The sequence below is a fragment of the Lepidochelys olivacea genome (assembly GCF_965140295.1).
Source record: "Lepidochelys olivacea isolate rLepOli2 genome assembly, chromosome: 8".
NCBI classification, from domain to species: domain Eukaryota; kingdom Metazoa; phylum Chordata; order Testudines; family Cheloniidae; genus Lepidochelys; species Lepidochelys olivacea.
In genome coordinates, this window is record NC_140418.1 from 55,244,949 (window position 1) to 55,264,891 (window position 19,943).

Sequence of the window (19,943 nt, forward strand, 5' to 3'; positions counted from 1 at the left end):
CTCCTCCCATGCCAGGGAGCTCTGGGAGATATTGTGCCTCCCTGAGCTACCTTACCTCCCAGAGTTCCTACTGGAGCAGTGTGGCCCTACATCTCCCCAGTACTGAGGGCTGTACCTTAATGACACAATCTGTCCATAACTGACTAGCCCTGGCCACACAATTAATTGTTGGCAGAGCCAGGACCTAAAGCCCTAACTCCCACTTTCCTGGCCTGACTCCCAGACAACAGTCATCCTTCCTAGCCAGCTACACTATCAAGAAAAAAGAAAGGAGTTTCTTCTTGTAAATAGGAGTGAATACAGTTCCACGGATATCTATCACTATATTGCCAATACTTGTACAAAGTGGGGTCAGCACTCTGAGCCCTGTAAAAATGATCTGAGAAGCAGATGAGAAGAGAACTAAAGTATCAGGCTAACTCAAGCAGCCTTATAGGAAGAAGATCCCCACACCAAGTTAGCAGATAAAAGTCTGATTCAGCATCCCATTAAAGTCAATGGGTGTTGGATTGGTCTCCAAATAGTGCTTGACTTAGTTGCACAAGTAGTCCCGTTAAAGCCAACAGGACTACTTGAGTGAGTCAGGCCTGATCTACACATACAGTTGTGCTGATTTAACTAAAGGTGTGTTTTAAAGTTAGATTTAGTTAAATGGGTGGAACTTTGCATGTGGACACTTCTAAATCAGGGACTATCTTTTTGTTCAGTTTTTGTACAGTGTCTAGCACAATGGAGTTCTGGTCCTTAACTGGGGCTTCTAGGCACTACTGCATTACATAAACTAACAATTTAAATCTGGCGTTGAAACTGTAAATGTACAGAGGCAAACTAAGATGATATAATTAGTTTTAAACTGATATTAGTTTGGACAATTTTAAATAAACTGGTAAATGAGTGCATTTTTGTGTGTAGACAAGCACTCGGCACATAGCATTTGCCTCTATAAAGGACATCTTGGTTGTAGCAGAGCAGGTCTGGCCTCACCTTTTTTTTTTTTCTTTATAGAGCCCTATTATGGTTTGGTTTTGATAAAACTTGTTTAACTAAAACTCCCTGCACTAAACAGCTGAGAGAAAATCTGTCTGTGAAAAAGTTTGTTGGACTGCATTGATTGTTTTTGCCAGCCTATGTGTCGTTATGATATCAAAGTATAGCAAGTGGGGTGATATGAACAAACACAACATAATATCTTGTTGGTTGGTTGAATGGACAAAGGAGCCCTTAGAGTCCCATTGGATGGTCTGCATCAATGGAGGAGAAGAGTACCAGCCCTCAAGCACTTCAAGCCGTACGCTGACCTTAAGACGCACGCATTTCTCTTACTGCTGTCCATAGTAGTGCCACAAATAGATTGAAGACAATATATGGTCCTCAGAGCTATTCATAAAGTAGATGCAGAGGTGGTTGACTGTGCTCTAAGAATGGTGGCAGCCATTTTGGTGAAGAATTCTAGACGGGAAACCTATGTTGGAAACTCAGTCACGAGAGTTTCTTCCTCAAAGCATCACGTGTGGACACAACAGCAGTTGGCTACCTCAGAGAAGCCAGACTCAGGCTTGCAGTTTTCTAAAAGAATTTTAAAGATCACAAAACTGTGTGTGGGACAAAGTGACTGGAAATTGATAATTGACTAACAAGCCTTTGTTTGTGTCTTGCTAGTTTGAATCCAGTCCAAGCTGGTAGTTACCAAAAGTCACAAACATCTTATGGCTGTTTGGTGGCTTCAGTCCAGTGCCAGGTGTTTGTGTCTCAGAAAGCGCCTTCATAGTTGCCATTAACAAGTGCTTTATTTGGCAGTCTCGTCAGAGAGACCAGTGATTGGCTGAGCATGGAGATTGAACTTCCTTCTAACTCCTAGAGGTGGTCCTTTCCGGGAAGGTTGAACTATGTTGCCAAAGCAACATGCAGAAATTTGTACTTCTGCTATTCAAGTTGCACCTGCTCTGTAGATTGAGGACCCCAGACTCTGGCACCTTTCACAAATGTTGAATTCAGATAAAAAAAAACAGTTATTTAACAAAAATTACAGAATTTCACAGAGGGACAGATGGGGAAAGGAGAAGCAGCTGTGGTGATATTATATTGCTGTTAGCTCAGGGGAGAGAGGCTGGGTGTGGGGAAACCAGCTGTGAGACACTGTCTCCATCTCAAGGTTAAGTATCAGTGGAATGTCATGTGTAAGCTAGTGTCTGAAAGCTACCAGTAAACAAACTATTCAATGTCCTAATTCTGAAGTGCAATGGAAATGGCTTGAACTCCTCCTATTCCGTCTTGAGACGGTAGCAAAAATTAATGATAGATGAGACTAATTAGCTCATTTAGACCATCCTTGGTCAGTGCGTGGTTATTCCCTACAACATATTTATTAGTGCTCCATCCAGTCTAATTTTAAATTAGAATTACAATGTCTAAACAATGGGGCTTCCACCACTTCTTGTGGGAGATCATACTACAGTCTAATAGACCTTGTGGTCAAGAAATGTTTCTTGATATCCTAAATTTTCCTTTGCATGATCCCATTACTCTTCAATATATACATTTTTCCTACCCTAAATTGTACACATCTTGTATCTATATAAAACTAACTTTATATTTAAAAGAGCTATTTTCATTTATTCAAACTGTATTTCAATTGTTAATTTACACAAGTCAGAATATGTTGCTTGCTGGGGATTGTTAACACTTTTCTTCCCATCTGGGATTGCAGACTCTCACAGACAGGTATGAACCATCTACTTCTCTCCAAGGAAACCGCTTTTTTTCCCATTCATGAAAGTTTATTGATATTAGCTGTAGGTAGGCTGGATGACACCATTCATTGCAAGGTAACTGAGGAGATACACTTCAGCATACATTCCCCAAGTTGAATCTACAGTACCCCAGTTACACTGGCACAAAGGGTTTTTTTAAAAAAGAAAAAACTATACACCTTGCTGAAGTCTCCTCTCTCCTGCTCTCTGCCTTTTTATGCCAATAGCCTCTAATACAATTCTTCCTTAAAATTGGGCAATTTAAAAGCAAAAAAGGGAAATTCTCATCAAATTGATGCAGTCATTACTATTATATTTTATTTATTAGTGTTTGCATTTATATCTTTCATTTATATAGCACTTGTAATCTCAGATATCTTTACAAACAAGTATATGAACTATTCTCAGGGATCATTTTCCATTACTGACATATAATCAACTCTACAACTCTTCCCATTGACTTCAACAGACATTAGATCAGGCTCTAAACCGTACACAAAAATACTATACAAAAATGTAGATATGCTGAGAAATATTGCATCTTATTGAAACAACGAGAAATAGCGACAGAATGTAATGATACATTTGGGATTTGACTAGGACACTGGAGTTAACACCCTCCTTTTGCAAAAAGCATTATGGAATGTTGGATGACCACAAGTGTTCAGGACGTCAGTTTTACATCTCGTCTAAACTTGGCACCTTCTGCACATAATTTCCACCCCCTGCGTCCGTGCTCTAAACACCCGGCTGTAGGTATTGATTTTAATACTGATTTAGAAATATGAGAGCCACTGAATCCCCAGTATTACTTCCTCTCATACCTAGATGTTTCTTACAGGTCTCTTATCCCAGTACTAATCTGGTTTAGATTGTAAGATCTAATGGCATCATAACGTGTGGTGGTTTGACTACACTCAGCTACTGAAACATCAGGTGAAGGATATCAAAGAAATTATTTTTAAAAGGGTAAACAATTCTAAAGTGTTGCATCAATAGACCCATCTTCTAGAGTTCAATGGTTATCAAAAATGACAGAATATTTCAGGAATTGAAGGCATGCTGTCATTTATCCCTTACCCAAAAAGCATAGTTTAACTTGTTGTTTGGTGTGGTAATTCTTCTCATTTGGGGTATTTGGTTTCTCCCATGCTTTTGATTCTTTATTTCACAGGTTGAAGGGGACCAATTGCCTCCAGGACATACCGTCAGCCAGTACGAAACATGTAAGATCAGAACAATAAAAGCTGGTACTCTGGAGAAACTTGTGGAGAACCTGCTGACGGCTTTTGGGGACAATGACTTTACCTACATTAGCATCTTTCTGTCAACATATAGGGGCTTTGCCTCTACTAAAGAAGTACTGGAACGTCTCCTCGAAAGGTAAGAGTTAGTGGGTGGGTAGCTATAGAGAAAATAATGATATGGAAAACTATCATGTCATGTGCATGACGAGGAGCATTGAAAGGAATTAGCTCAAATGTATTGAAGTTGTATTTGAAATGCTACATGATATTTAGATATTTCAAAATCAGTGATGATTCCTACAAGCTTGGAAAATTCAGTACTGTATTTCAGCTTAACCACTGAGTTGATAAATGTCTCTCCTCCTCACTTCATAATGCCATCGCCGCCAAATAGGGAGAGATGGCTAGTTTGGGCTACTAAAGAACCAGATTGTGACCACTGTAGGGAAAGTGGCATAACCAACCAAAGTCAGAGTTGTCACTGAATTCAAGCCATTAGTATCCCTGTGCATAGTCTCCTGTATGCAGGCTACACAGAAGGGGCCATTGCTGTGTCAAGACATAGACTATGCATGAGCATACAAGCCTGTTCCATACCTACTACACTGTGCCAGAATACTCATCCTTATTTCCTGTCATGAAAGGACAGCAGATTGGCCTTTTTGATTTTTGAGGGAAGCCATGACACAGGCACTGTTTTGTTTTTTTTTTTGGAGAGCTCAGTGGTTCCAGAATACAAAATCTAAGGTAGAAAACCATTTAATCTCAAAAGAATCCAGGTTTAGGTGGAGTTAGTAAGGTGATTGGTCCATACATAACCAACATCAGTTATCAGTCTGTAACATTCCATGCTCTTTATTCTGCTTATAAGTTAAGAATGGCTTTTTGGGTAGGAGTACTTTAAGTTGTTAACATCACCATAGTGTAATCATTTTGCCATCTCAGCAGTTTTTTTCCTCTCTCTATTTATCACTGGATCTCCAAAGGGATAGAGGGACATTTTATTTCTTGTGCTTATTTAGTTAGCATGTTGTCAAAATCAAGTGATGTACAGAAAGGCTATAGCATTGTCTAGTAATTAGAGCAGGATACTGGGAGTTGGGACGCCTGGTTTTCTAGTCTTGGCTATCCCACTGACTTCCTATGTGGTACTGGGCAAGACATACACATTTTCCATGCTTCAGTTTCCCCATCTGGAAAATGGGTATAATAATGCTTATCTGACAGGACTGTTGTGTGACTTCATTAATAATGATGCTAAAGTGCTTAGAAGACAGGCCCTGTGTGACTCTTATGATACAAAGTACTGTTCGAGTACAAGAACTGTAGGAGCATAAAAGCCATGTAACATGTAGGAGTGGTGAAAGAGAAGCCACACTGGGGAAGAAGAAAACAAGGTTAGCTTTAGACTTGAGAATGCCCCTGTCAATCTGCCAAGATCCAAAGGTGAGACACAATGGGTGACCAAAACCGACAATGAGGAGAACACAAATGTTATTCATGCAGAGAACTAAAAATGCTATAGGAGTCTTTCCTTTAGTGTGAGAAACTCTTTCCATAACCTCAGTTTCATGATTCTTTGCTTCTGATGTAAATAATTTTCAACAATAAACATGAGGGGACACCACTTTTGTGTGGAATGTAGGGAACTTCGGAGCTCCAAGGAGTGACGACTCTCAAAATGAGGGACATTAAAGAGGTGCGCCTTGAGAATCTCTCACCCATAAGCACATGAATTGCCAAAAAGATTTAGAGAGTGAACGAACTGGGTATATGCATATAGATTGGCTTGTTTGTTGTGTCACATCCCATAATGAAACTTCTATGGCATATAACTATTTTATAGGGAAATATTTCTATCAGCAGGAACTTTTTAAAAAATTATAAAATGGTTGGAATTACTAAAATAAGTATTTAAAAATTCAACTTGACTTTATTTAAAAGCATCTATTTTAAACACTATTTCCCTGACAGTACAGTTGCTTTTGACTTGCCTCCTGGTTCCCAAACTGTACTCTCTTCCATGTCTTTTACATTCTCCTGTATTAATCAGATATGTACAAAAGAAGATTGCCTTTTGTGCTATGAACAATTAGAAGTTACCAGTGGGTACATTAATCCAAATCAACCAGTCAAAGAGGGCTTCAAGCCAGATGACACAATTCTAGCTAAAAAATGGGTTGATTTGAAATAAAATACATGCCTTGTATACTCATTCATTAGTCTGTTCATTTATAAGCCTACACCCCCCCCCCAAGATGGATAGTTAAAAATAGTAAAAACTGTGTGACCCTTTCATAAGCCGACCCTATATTTCAGGGGTTGGCAAACTTTGGCTCCCGGCCCGTCGGGGTAAGCCGCTGGTGAGTTGGGATGTTTTGGTTACCTAGAGCGTTCACAGGCACAGAGCCCCTCAGCTCCCAGTGGCCACGGTTCCCCATTCCCAGCCACAGGGAGCTGCGGGAAGTGGTGTGCCACTTCCCGCAGCTCCCATTGGCTGGGAACGGCGAACTGCAGCCACAGGGAAACTGAGGGGCTCCATGCCTGCAGACGCTTCAGGTAAACAAAACAACAATGTATTAGATATTCAATTCAATTATTTCATAGAGTTTAAAATAATCAAATTTTGGTGTAGACCTGTTTGAGCTGACCCCTGCTCTTTGATGCTTCACTTTTTTACCAAAAATATTCGGTTTATGAACGAGTATATATGGTATTTCTGCCTTTAAGAGTCCAGGAGATGTGTGTGTTCCCCTTGTTGCATGGGTTTTTAATTTGGTTGCTCCAACTCTTTTATTTCTTTGTAGTTGTCATTTAGGTGCTGTTGAGATCATGGCTCTGTTGTGCTACACACTGTACAGACACACACTAAGAGACAGCCCCTGGCCTGAGGAGCTTACATTCTAAAGAGGCAAGACAGAAAGGGATTATTATGCCCATTTTAATAGGGGGAAAACTGAGGCACAGGGAGATTAAGTGACTTGCCCACTCACACAGGAAGTTTGGAAATTTAACCTAGGTCTTCTATGTTCAAATCTAGTGTCTTTACCACAAAACCATCCTTGTTCTTTGTTTCAGAGTAGCAGCCATGTTAGTCAGTATCCACAAAAAGAACAGGAGTACTTGTGGCACCTTAGAGACCAACAAATTTATTAGAGCATAAGCTTTCATGAGCTACAGCTCACTTCATCAGATGCATAGAATAGAACATATAGTAAGAAGATATATATATACACATGCACAGAAGTTGGAAGTTTCCATACAAATTGTAAGAGGCTAATTAGTTAAGATGAGCTATTATCAGCAGGAGAAAAAAACTTTTGTAGTGATAATCTAGATGGCCCATTTAGACAGTTGACAAGAAGGTGTGAGGATACTTAACTTAGGGAAATAGATTCAATATGTGTAATGACCCAGCCACTCCCAGTCTCTATTCAAACCCAAGTTAATGGTATCTAGTTTGCATATTAATTCAAGCTCAGCAGTTTCTCGTTGGAGTCTGTTTTTGAAGCTTTTCTGTTGCAAAATTGCCACTCTTAAATCTTTTACTGAGTGGCCGGAGAGGTTGAAGTATTCTCCTACCGGTTTTTGAATGTTATGATTCCTGGTGTCAGATTTGTGTCCATTTATTCTTTTGCGTAGAGACTGTTCAGTTTGGCCAATGTACATGGCAGAGGGGCATTGCTGGCACATGATGGCATATATCACATTGGTAGATGTGCAGGTGAACAAGCCCCTGATGGCGTGGCTAATGTGGTTAGGTCCTATGATGGTGTCACTTGAATAAATATGTGGACAGAGTTGGCATCGGGCTTTGTTGCAAGGATAGGTTCCTGGGTTAGTGTTTTTGTTGTGTGGTGTGTGGTTGCTGGAGAGTATTTGCTTCAGGTTGGGGGGCTGTCTGTAAGCGAGGACTGGTCAGTCTCTCAAGATCTGTGAGAGTGAGGGATCATTTTTCAGGATAAGTTGTAAATCTTTGATGTGCTGGAGAGGTTTTAGTTGGGGGCTGAAGGTGACAGCTAGTGGCGTTCTGTTATTTTTCTTTGTTGGGCCTGTCCTGTAGTAGGTGACTTCTGGGTACTCTTCTGGCTCTGTCAATCTGTTTCTTCACTTCAGCAGGTGGGTATTGTAGTTTTAAGAATGCTTGATAGAGATCTTGTAGGTGTTTGTCTGTCTGAGGGATTGAAGCAAATGTGGTTGTATCTTAGAGCTTGGCTGTAGACAGTGGATCGTGTGGTGTGTCTTGGATGGAAGCTGGAGGCATGTAGGTAAGTATAGCGGTCAGTAAGTTTCCGGTATAGGATGGTAGTTTCTGTGACGATCGCTTATTAGCACAGTAGTGTCCAGGAAATGGACCGCTTGTGTGGATTGGTCTCGGTTCAGGTTGATGGTGGGATGGAAATTGTTGAAATCATGGTGGAGTTCCTCAAGGGCTTCTTTTCCATGGGTCCAGATGATGATGATGTCATCAATGTAGAGCAAGTAGAGTAGGGGCGTTAGGGGACAAGAGCTTAGGAAGCGTTGTTCTAAGTCAGCCATAAAAATTTTGGCATACTGTGGGGCCATGCGGGTTCCCATAGCAGTGCCGCTGACTTGAAAGTATATATTGTCCCCAAATGTGAAATAGTTGTGGGTGAGGACAAAGTCACAAACTAATTAGCCTCTTAAAGTTTGTACGGAAACTTCCAACTTCTCTGCATGTGTGTGATATATATATCTTCTTACTATATGTTCCCTTCTATGTATCCGATGAAGTGGGCTGTAGCCCACGAAAGCTTATACTCTAATAAATTTGTTAGGCTCTAAGGTGGCACAAGTACTCCTGTTCTTCTTGTTCTTTGTGTTACCTTCGTTCTCTTCCCAGTTCACATACTGCACATTTGTAACTTACCAATGTGTAAAAACAATCGTGCACTGAGGGGCAAATTCAGAACCCACTGCTCCACCGTGCTGGGGTTGGGAGGAAGGAATCAGTCCCAGACTGCAATGCAGCTCTCTGGAGAATAGCACGGCCTGATAGCTGGAGTAAACTCTGCAGGCCCTTATGTGCCGCCTGAGAACTACAGACACCCTTGCCCTGTTTTTGCCTACTGCATTCTACTGTGCAGGGGACTCTCATGGACTGGTAGTCTGTCCTGTTCACAGGTTGTGCTTGCCATGGGTAACCTGACTATAACCAGTTTCAGCCCTTCTGCAGCCAAAACTGCTTCTGTTCCACCACCAAAGGCTCATCTGAGGCCACACAAAAGAAGGCTGGATTAGCCCCTTATTGCTGGGCATTCTGCTAGATTTGTATATTCCCTGCAATTTCTTGTGATTCATGCCATAGGTGACTATAGAAAATGAGCAGATAAGGACGACTGATACATTAGGAAATTGTTGTAGAAGGGGGCAACTGCTAAGGACATAGTTTTCATTATAAGTCGCTCTCTACTCATTCCTACTACATGAGTTTCGTCATCTGAAAACATAGTGACACAACTGGCACAGATTGGCACCATTGTTTGTAATGTTGACCAAGGACTGGTCATCTCTGGGGTGTCTAAGTCAGGGTTGATTGAGGCACGTTAGCTGGGGATGGTTGCGGGGTGGTAAGGTGGAGGCCTGCACTGGGGTTGCTCGTGCTGTTCCTGTTTTGTGGTTCAGTAGGGAACATCAGTCTCCAAAGTTGTCAGTCCAGCACTTTCATGAGTACTAAAATGAATACAGTAAAATTTAATGCCCTTCAGCTGGGGATTTAAGAACTCTAAGCTCAGGGATGGTGTCATAAATATAAAGGGAAGGGTAAACACCTTTAAAAATCCCTCCTGGCCAGAGGAAAAACCTTTCACCTGTAAGGGGTTAAGAAGCTAGGATAACCTCACTGGCACCTGACCAAAATGACCAATGAGGAGACAAGATACTTTCAAAAGCTGGGGGGAGGGAGAAACAAAGCCTCTCTGTCTCTGTCTCTCTGTCTGTGTGATGCTTTTGCCAGGGACAGAACAGGAATGGAGTCTTAGAACTTAGTAAGTAATCTAGCTAGATATGCGTTAGATTCTGATTCCTTTAAATAGCTGAGAAAATAAGCTGTGCTGAATGGAATGTAGATTCCTGTTTTTGGGTCTTTTTGTAACTTAAGGTTTTGCCTAGAGGGATTCTCTATGTTTTGAATCTAATTACCCTGTAAGGTATTTACTATCCTGATTTTACAGAGGTGATTCTTTTTACTTCTATTAAAATTCTTCTTTTAAGAATCTGATTGCTTTTTCATTGTTCTTAAGATCCAAGGGTTTGGGTCTGTGTTCACCTATGCAAATTGGTGAGGATTTTTATCAAGCCTTCCCCAGGAAAGGGGGTGTAAGGGTGGGGAGGATTTTGGGGGGAAAGACGTTTCCAAATGGACGCTTTCCCAGTAATATACCAGTTACACGTTTGGTGGTGGCAGTGATAAAGTCCAAGGGCAAAAGGTAAAATAGTTTGTACTTCGGGGAAGTTTTAACCTAAGCTGGTAAAAGTGAGCTTAGGAGGTTTTCATTTAGGTCCCCACATCTGTACCCTAGAGTTCAGAGTGGGGAAGGAACCCTGACAGATGGGAATCGGGGGATAATCCTTTGCAAGAACAGACCATACCAAAGCCATCAGCCAAGGTTTTGGTTGGTGGTTTTTGGGTGTTTGGTTTTTAACCATTAAAAATGATCAAACTCCAATAAGCTACATTTATTTAATGACAGGTTTCAGAGTAGCAGCCGTGTTAGTCTGTATTCACAAAAAGAAAAGGAGTACTTGTGTGGAATGCGTCTGATGAAGTGAGCTGTAGCTCACGAAAGCTTATGCTCAGATAAATTTGTTAGTCTCTAAGGTGCCACAAGTACTCCTTTTCTTTTTATTTAATGGAATCACAAAGAATCATTTGGAGACCCTTGCTTTACCAGGAAAGCTTGTAGGCTCTCCCGGATTGCTCTCGGGCTTTTTTCCTGAGCAGAGATGCACCCAAGGAAATTAAAGTCTAAGCAATGCACATTAATGTAATGTTGAGGTTATGACTTTAGATTCACAAAGGTTAGGAAATGGAAAAAAGTAAGTTTCTCATGGTAAAGTTAACACATCAGGGTTGTGGCTTCTATTTCTATGTTGCTTTGTAAATGTGTACATTATAGCAGGGATTTTCAATGTCACCTAAAGGAGTGAGATACCCAAATTCCATTGGGCACCTAACTCCCTAAGCTTCCTCTAAAAATCACAGCCTAATATATTAATGTTTGTTGCTAAAGCTATCCCCTAAAATGTACACTTTGTGCAGTGGGGCTGAATTAACATTACCGTGAAGTCCTTAATATTTTCATATCCTTGCTTTTGAGCATTTCAACTTGTAATCTTAGTGTTAGACTGACCATAACTCTTGTGTTTTAGTATATTTTATACCAGTCTTTTGCCACCAGCATAAAATTGTCTCATCCATGCTTCAGTAAAAAAGAAAAAAAGGAGGAAGTGGTGGGCAGGAGGGGAAGAAAATTAAAGGATATATTTTGTATACAGGGCTAAATCTTTAGGTAGCTTTTAAATTTGAGCATGTACATTTTGTGTGAGCTCTGTTTAAATGACCCACATTTTCATTTGACTGTGCAAATAGGTAGATAAGCAGTTACCCATGTTGCATGTGAAGCATTTGAGCCCACTTCTAAAAATGAGCCCCTTATTGTCAGGGACCTGCAGTTGAACCCAGACCCAGCTCAGTGTCCTCAGCTGGTTCAGCTAATGACTGGTTGGCTGAAGACTCCAGTAGGCACATCATTAAACCCTGCATAAGGCCTGGGTCCCTGGCTGCACAATATTCTTCCACTGCCACAGCTCTGTGTCCTGCTCCTGCTCTCGGGTCCTTCTTTGCTTCTTCTGGTCCTGGCACCTGACTTCTGCTCCGGCCTCCAGCTCCTTGTTCCTGGCTCCCAGTTCCTAGTTGCTGCTCCTGACTCCTGCCCCTGTTCTGGATGATTCTCTGACCCTTGGCTCCTGATTCCTGGCTCTTGATACCATCTCACTCTCTCAACTTGATATTTGGCCTCTGACCGTGGCTCTGGCTCACTCCTTGTACTTGGAAACTTGGCTCCTGATCAGGGTCTGGCTACTAGGCCGGGTTATCTCTGTTCCAACCAATAGGGCAGACTCCTGCCCTGACCATTAGGCAAGACCACGCACACCCCGGTCTCTAACACTTTGGTCACTGCTGTGTCTTCTGTTAGCTAAGGTGAAAAATACAGTGGGAGCCTACTTCTGTGAGGTGCCTCAACGCTTTGAAAGTCAGTGGGAGCCAAGGGCTTGCAGCACCTCAGAGGGCTGGGCTTTCTCTCTTTCTTAGATAATTTTGTATTACAGTAGCACCTAGAAGCCCTATCACCCATTGAGACCCCGTTGCACTTGGTGCTGGAAAACATGAGTCAGATCCTGCAACCCTCACTCAGGCAAGTGGATGAATTAAAGTTAATGGCACCTCCTCATGTCAATAAATCCTGGTCTACACTAAAAATTTAGGTCAACCCAACTATGTCTCTCAGGGGTAAGAAAAATCGACACCCCTGAGCAGTGTAGGGAAGCCAACCTAACCTCTGGTGTAGACAGCGCTAGGTTGATGGAAGAATCCGCACTCACCTGGGCCCTGCTGCCTGAGTCAGTTGATATGGGCCAGCCATGGGTGTTTAATTGCAGTGTAGACATACCCACAATCACTTAAGCCCTACGTTTACCTTGGGTGGTAGAAATGGGGGAGGGGAACTGTAGGTGGAGTAGCTGTGCAGGGAGTGTCGCTGTTCTGTCTGTGCTCTTCCCTGGTCCTATAAAAAATGGTGATGGGACCAAGCCAGGTAACGGGCTACTTGATCTGAGATTGTTGGATCCATCAGTCAAAATACCTTGTACAAGTGCTACAGGTAGGATGCAGCTCTACGACCTGGCCCCAGGTTGGGAGGTGAATTTTACACTTGTAGAAAATAATTTTTGCCTGCAGGAATGGTATGTTTGTGGGAGTGGATATGGTTCATATATCAGACATGGTCTGCATGGTATCATGTTTGATGTATTATAAGCATGATCTGAATTCTGGGTATGAAAAAATGTGTTCTGGTTAACAAGAAATAGGCAAGAAACCCATTTATGCTGAAACCCATTCCTGTAAGCTATGCTTGATGCTGTGAATGGGAAAACAATAAAGAAAGCTGATGCCAGAGAAGTGACAAGTCAGAAAAGGTATTTTGATATATGTGCAGAAAGTTCAAAATAACTTGTGCTTTGGTTAAATTAACCTGCAGCTTGAGGAGATTATTTTGTGATCTTCTCCGTGAGAAACTGAAAAAATCCAGGTTTATCCATCTTTTCCCAACCCAGGCTTTTCCTAAGGCAGTGGTTCTCAAACTTTTTTTTTCACGGACCACTTGCAAATTGCTGAGGGTCTCGGCGGACCACTTAACGATTGATCCAAATGTTGTTTGTACCATTAGCTAACTATTGTAAAGTGCTTTGGATAAAAGCGCTATATTAAAAAGAACTTAATAATAATTAACATTTTTTGTTCTACAAATAAAAGCATACAACTCTATTCTAATATCAGTAGTCTTACCTTTCTAATGCAATGGATGTGCCCTCTCTCCCCTGCCGCAACAGCCCCCAGGCTGGGAAGGAGGTGGGGGGTGTCTCTCTCTCTCTCTGTCCCCCTCCCCACCGCGGCAGCCCCCAACCTGGGGCTGGGAAGGAGGGCCGTCTCTCCCCAGCAGTCGCAGCCTTGGAGCTGCGGAAAATCACCTTTCTCTGGCCGCCACAGCCCGGCATGTCCCAATTCCCCCAGTTCTCCCACGCAGGCATGGCTCCACTAATTAGGTGGGTGGCCCTTCATTTTTTTGTGTGCGGCCGCCCAGGCACGCACCTTAGAGGGAACTATCTGCGGACAACCTGAATGGTGCTCACAGACCACATTTTGAGAACCTCTGTCCTAAGACACCCCACTGATTTAAAATATGGGTGTTACTTTGCCTTACCAACATTAAGAAACAAGTTGTACAGAATCTTATTAAGGCTTTCCAGACTACGCATTGTACTCTTCATTTCGTATATGGACATGGGGGAATCGATTGTTTTTTCTCCATATATGGCTGAAAGCACAAATAGCCACATGTAATTTATGCTCCTTTTAATCCTCTCCGCATGACATAGGAAAGCAGGATCCTGCTCTCAGGAGGGGGTCCCCCAAAACCAAAACACACATGGGCTCAATCTTCTCACAGCAGGAGGCACATGGGACATCGACTTGGGAAGAAAAAGTCAGATGTAAGAACTGCAAAAACTGAAAATGAATTGGCAATTTGCATCTGTGCATTAGAATAGGAAAAACTCTCAGGAGCAAATTCTGCCATCATTTACACTGCTGAAATGAATAGCATTGCACAGAGTATAAGACAAATCAGAAACGTTAGTTTCAAATCTAACTTTTAAAATGTGTAAATTTTAATTTTAATTTTTAGTTTTTCATTCAAACATGCAATTGCTGTAAAAATATAGATGTCAGATTTTTGAAAAATATGTAATACACTCAAAGGCAGTTTTCGACTTTTCAGTTAAAGGCAGGGTTTAAATCCTTTGGGAAAATCTCCCACCGACTTGAATAGGCTTTAGATTAGCCTCTTTAGCAGGTGTGAAAATAAATATTAATCATAGCCAAGGTTTTACCATGTACTCTTTGAGTGAAATTTAAAATGTGGAAGATTACATGTAAATCCATTCAATACTTTAGGAGCTAAAGGGAGTTTTTGTGTTATACTTAAGAAATTTGAGTCTTAATTTTTTTTGGATCCCTCCAATTTCCAAAGGCTTTCTTGTGACCCTTTAGGTTGAAGTAGATCTAAACAAAATCTTGTGCCTAGGCAAGTGCATTAAAAAAATAAAAACAAAGGTTTGATTTTCAAAGCTACCTAAAAGGAATTTGATGTCTCCATCTCTTAAAATTAATAGGTGTTAGGTACCTGAATCCCCTAGAGCAGTGTTTCCCAACAATCAGTCTGTGGACTGGCACCAGTCCCTGAGATCTCCCTGATGTAGTTTAGAAGGCAGCAAGCTGGTGCCTGGTATAAAAAGGTTGAGAAATACTGCCCTAATGGCTTTGAAACTCTCTGCCCAAGTTACTAGCATTTTTTCATCATAATGGTATCTGTTTGCTCAGCAGAAGCTGATGAATAAAAAGAAAATTATTCCTCCAGTTTGACTGTCAAATTCTGCTGTGTAAAATGTTTATTGTGAGCTCTTTTGAGAGAGAAATAATAGTGTCTGGCCAGCAGAGCCCAAAGAATCAGAACTGTGCTCCCACTGAACTTAGAAACGGAGCAGGACAGGCACCTTGCCTAGCACTGCACCTCCTCAGCTACCCAGTGAGTGCTTGATGGGAATTAAGGACACTCAGCCCTTCAGATGAGTGCTCTGCACCTTGCAGGATGAAGCCATAGGGGAGTTCCTCTGCTGGCTACTTCACACGGTCTGAGAAGTAGGACTCCCAGCTTGCATGTTTTAGCAGGTGCACAGGAACAGTGTGGCTTCTGGCCTGCTGGCCACAGGAGCTTCTGAGCAGCAGGGCTTCCCTTCTCCTCTTAAGTTGCTCAAGAGGGAAGCCCTGCTGGCTTGAACTTTCTGGTACTATAGAAAACGGGTGGATAATATTTTCTATGGGAACTTCTAGGACTTTGATGATAGGTCCATCCATTCGGTTATTGGCATTATGGATGTGAAAATTGGCCTTATGCATTCCAGTAACGATTCTGATCCACAAATCACCTTTTCAGTGTATCACTGGTTACACTTACATGGTCCAAGACATACATATAGGGTTGGTTTGACAGAATTCAATTTTTTTTTTGTAATCATTTTGGCGGATGTTTATTATGTATTTTTCCAGTGTTTATTGATTTACATTTTCATAGTTGTGCAAAATTATGGGTTTTAAGCATTTTATTCTGTTTTTTCGATTTACATTTTCACAGTTGTAGGAACTGGGGGGGGGGAGGTCAGACAATTATTTAATGACAGTAGATGTTTAGATTCACAAAGTTAAAGCTTTATAACTGTTAAAACACAAATTGTCAGCATCACATATCAAAATATATTAAGCCAATTTCAGTTCGATCAAAATCAAACCAAGTTCTCAGGCAGCATTTTGACAATTTTTTTGTATGGGAATAATAAACAGTGGGTGGGCCTCTAGATTCTTCAACCCTGTAGTACTGTTACTTTGAATGGACATTAAGGATCCCAAGTCACTTTTCTTAAGAAAAGGGATTTGGCTCAGTGTCATTTGCCAAAATATTTTTTCCTTCTATATTGTTTTGCGGGATACTGGCTGGTTTCCTCCTTCCACTTCCGAAGTGACTGCATTTCAGTAGGGTAGTATTTTATATAGTTTGAAAGTGTATTAGGATCCTTAGTGAATGAAAGAAGCATATTTATTTTTACACACACACACACACTGGTGAGCTGGAGCCGGTTCGCTAGAACAGGTTGTTAAATTTAGAAGGCCTTTTAGAACCGGTTGTTCCGCGAGGGACAATCGGTTCTAAAAGGGCTTCTAAATTTAACTGGCCAAAAGTGGTGACTTAGGTGCCGACTTCATGGGTGCTCCAGCCCTGGAGCACCCAAGGGGAAAATTTGGTGGGTGCAGAGCATCCACCAGCAGCTCCCCGCCCCACCCCGGCCCCAGCTCACCTCACCTCCACTCTGCCTCCTCCCCTGAACGCGCCCTGGCCCCAGCTCACCTCCGCTCCGCCTCCGCCTCCTCCCCTGAACGTGCCACCCCACTCTGCTTCTCCACCCCCCCAGGCTTCCCGCAAATCAGCTGTTTGCGCGGGAAGCCGGGGCAGGCTGAGAAGCAAGCAGCGGCTTCCCGCTCAGGCCCAAGGAGGCAGAGCGGAGGTGAGCTCGGGTGGGGGAGGGCGCGAGGAGGGCTGCCCACGCCGCAGCAGGTAACCCGGGGCGGGGGAGGTGCAGGGGAACTGCTCTCCGCTCCAGCTCACCTCCACCACCCTTGGCCTGAGCAGGGAGCCGCGGCCTGCTTCTCAGTCCTCCCCGGCTTCCTGACGAACAGCTGATTCGCGGGAAGCTGCGGGGGGCGGTGGGGGCACGGAGAAGCAGAGCAGGGCGGTGGGTTCAGGGGAGGAGGCTGAGGTGAGGTGAGCTGGGGCCAATTTTCCCCGTGGGTGCTCCCAGTCTGTGCCTAAGGCGCCACTTTTGATGTGATCAGTGGGGGGAGCGGCCGCTTGCCCTGCTCCTGCCCTAGCTACGCTCCCCCGCCCCTAGGAGCCAGAGGGACCTGCTGGATGCTTTCTGGGAGCTACACCAGATAAGAACCACCGGGACTCCCCACCTCGCCCCCCGCAGGTGCCTCTGGCTCTTAGGGGTGGGGTGGGTACCCACTACGTTGGCCCACGAGACCCTCCTGCCCGGTTCTGGGGGCAGTCAGGGAGCAGGGGAGGGGGGTGGATGGGGCAGAGGTCCTGGGGGGAGCGTCAAGGAACGTGGGGGGGTTGGATGGGGCAGGAGTCCCAGGGGGTGGGGGTGGGCAACGACCCCCTTGTGGGGTGAGGGGGGAACCCGTTAAGATTTTGGCAGCTCATCACTCTGTGTGTGTATGTATATATATATATATATATGTTTCTATGTTTGTTTGGGATCCACACTAAGGGCCACACTTTTTATGATTCCCTAACCATTAAGTGGTTAAACAGTAGTTCCCCTTCTCCCACACCCCCCAAAAAACTTCAGTGGATAGGGTACATTTCTTATTCCATTGTTCAGCATTTAAAACTTAAATACTGTGAATCACATTCTGGTTTCATTGGTTCATTTAGTCCCTCTGCATGAAGTATATAACCTTCCAAACACTGGACAAGGTTGAAAAGTTCCATGGGCTGTGGGATCCTTTTGTTTCTCATGTCTCTTTTTGTATGCAAAGCATTGATACAACGCTATTCAGTGACTAGATCTTTGTCCAGGACCTGATGAGGGCAGAGTAGTGGAAGTCTGCAGCAATGCTATTCTGTATGTTACAGGCATTGTAAACTCCTCCTCACCCATATTTAATGTTCTGTTGTACGTCCAAAGCCCTTTCATAGTGAGACAGGCTGTGATTTGGAAACCAATGTAGTGTTATGTGGTATTCTGTTTTGTTATGGATAATTGCCTGCTTGTATTGCTATTTGATTGTTAAGTTCAACATTTGTTTCACTAATGGGATTTAGATGTGCATGCTTGACATTCTGTCTGTGTTTAGCTAACATTTCATGTAAGGAGGATTTCTAGAACTGGAATAATGACACTGTTCCACTGCTTATTCAATTTTGTTGAAAGAATTAATGGTGAATTATAAAACCCAATCAATATCTATAGGTAATTATTTGCTGCCATTCAGAACTGAAGTTATCTTAGCCACTGCTTGCAGGGAAAGTTTTTGCCTTTTCAAATCATTTGCATATTAAAGGTTTTTTCCCCCTCCCCATTTTACTTTTAAAATATACTTTTTAGTGAAATTACTTCTGGTGTAGGGTGCCCAATGGCACTGGACAGTGAAATCCTTCCTCTCTTTATTCACAGAACTTGGGCAGCAAACAGGGCAAGCTCCCTGCACGCTGCCCCATCAGTGTGCCTGGCCCCTGTTCTGGAGAGCTCACCCCTAGGGGTAGGGAAGAGCAAAGTTCATTCTCCAAGCTCTTTTCACAGCTGCTAGCTGAGATTGACAACTATGGTGGCAGTTATCACCTGTCATTGTAATAACTTTGTGATATAGGACCAAATTCTGACTGAAGTTAATGAATATGGGTAAAATTCAGCATACCGTACTTTTTTTTTTAAAAAAAAATGGAATTAATTGAAATATATTTGGGAATATATTCAGGGTAAGGCTTATTTCAGGGTACTGTCTTATTTCATTGCTGCAATAAATCGTTAGGTGGTATAGCAAATAGAGTTATTAGTATTTATTTTGAATTGCAGATGCTGGAAATACTGGAAATGAGGATTGAGGGTAACTCTGAGAACTATGAGAGGCCAAGTAGGATTCAGTGGGGAAGACTTAGAAAGAAGGCACACTTATAAAAAAGGATATGTATCAAATTATACACCAGTGGTGGTGACACGCCATGAATGGTTGCATAGACTTCAGGGGCACCGCTCACGGAATAAAGTGCTATTCAGCATGGGTAAGAGTATCAGAATCTGCACTTATCAGTTTAGCGATGCTTATTTTTTTGCATATGTTAGAATTTAGTCAGTGAAAGCATGACAGTTCTAAGCAAAATTAATATACTTGAACTGATATCTAAAAGCTCATTCAGAGGATCAAATTCTGTGCTCTCTCTCACTTGTGCAATCCCATTGATGCAGTGGAGTTGTAATGGTATAATTGAGAAGGATTTAGACTTTAAAGAATGTAAGAGTCTGCAGAGTTTTGTGCATGGTTTTTGCCTTCTGTCCGAGACTGATAAGGTGGAGTGGTGAGATTTCAGAAAGTTTCAACACTAACATGGGTATAGACATAGAGTAAGAAGCACGGTGTAATTTAGCAGTTAGAGTAGAGGACTGGGGGTTCAGGAGATCAGGATTCTATTTCCAGCTTTGTCACAGACTTGCTATGAGAGCTTGAGTAACTTACCCTCTCTGTGCCTTGAGTCACTTACCCTCTCTGTGCCTTAGTTTCTCCATCGGTAAAGCAAGGATGACGACAACACTACAGCTGCCTTGCAGGGTTGTTGAGACTTAACTCATTACTATTTGTAAAGTGCTTTGACGTTCTCAGATGAAATGTGCTATAGAAGAGCAAGTAATTTTTACTAGTATGGATAATAATGCTCAAACATACTTTTTACCGTGTAGCAGATAGCAGCTGGCTGGTTTTGGGAGGATTTCTTAGGCTTAAATGCCAACAGTTGACCTTCACAGCATCATC

The 19,943-nt window shown here is 42.5% G+C and overlaps 1 protein-coding gene across 5 annotated transcripts in view; it reads left to right on the top strand.

Annotated features, from left to right (window-relative positions):
- Positions 1-19,943, top strand: part of RGL1 (ral guanine nucleotide dissociation stimulator like 1) — a 117,960-nt gene that overhangs the window by 43,636 nt on the left and 54,381 nt on the right. For all 5 annotated transcript variants that reach the window (XM_084636284.1, XM_084636285.1, XM_084636283.1 and 2 more), the window contains one exon: positions 3,925-4,133. In XM_084636284.1, the coding sequence (XP_084492410.1) occupies positions 3,925-4,133 (209 nt within the window). The remainder of the gene's footprint in view (positions 1-3,924; positions 4,134-19,943) is intronic.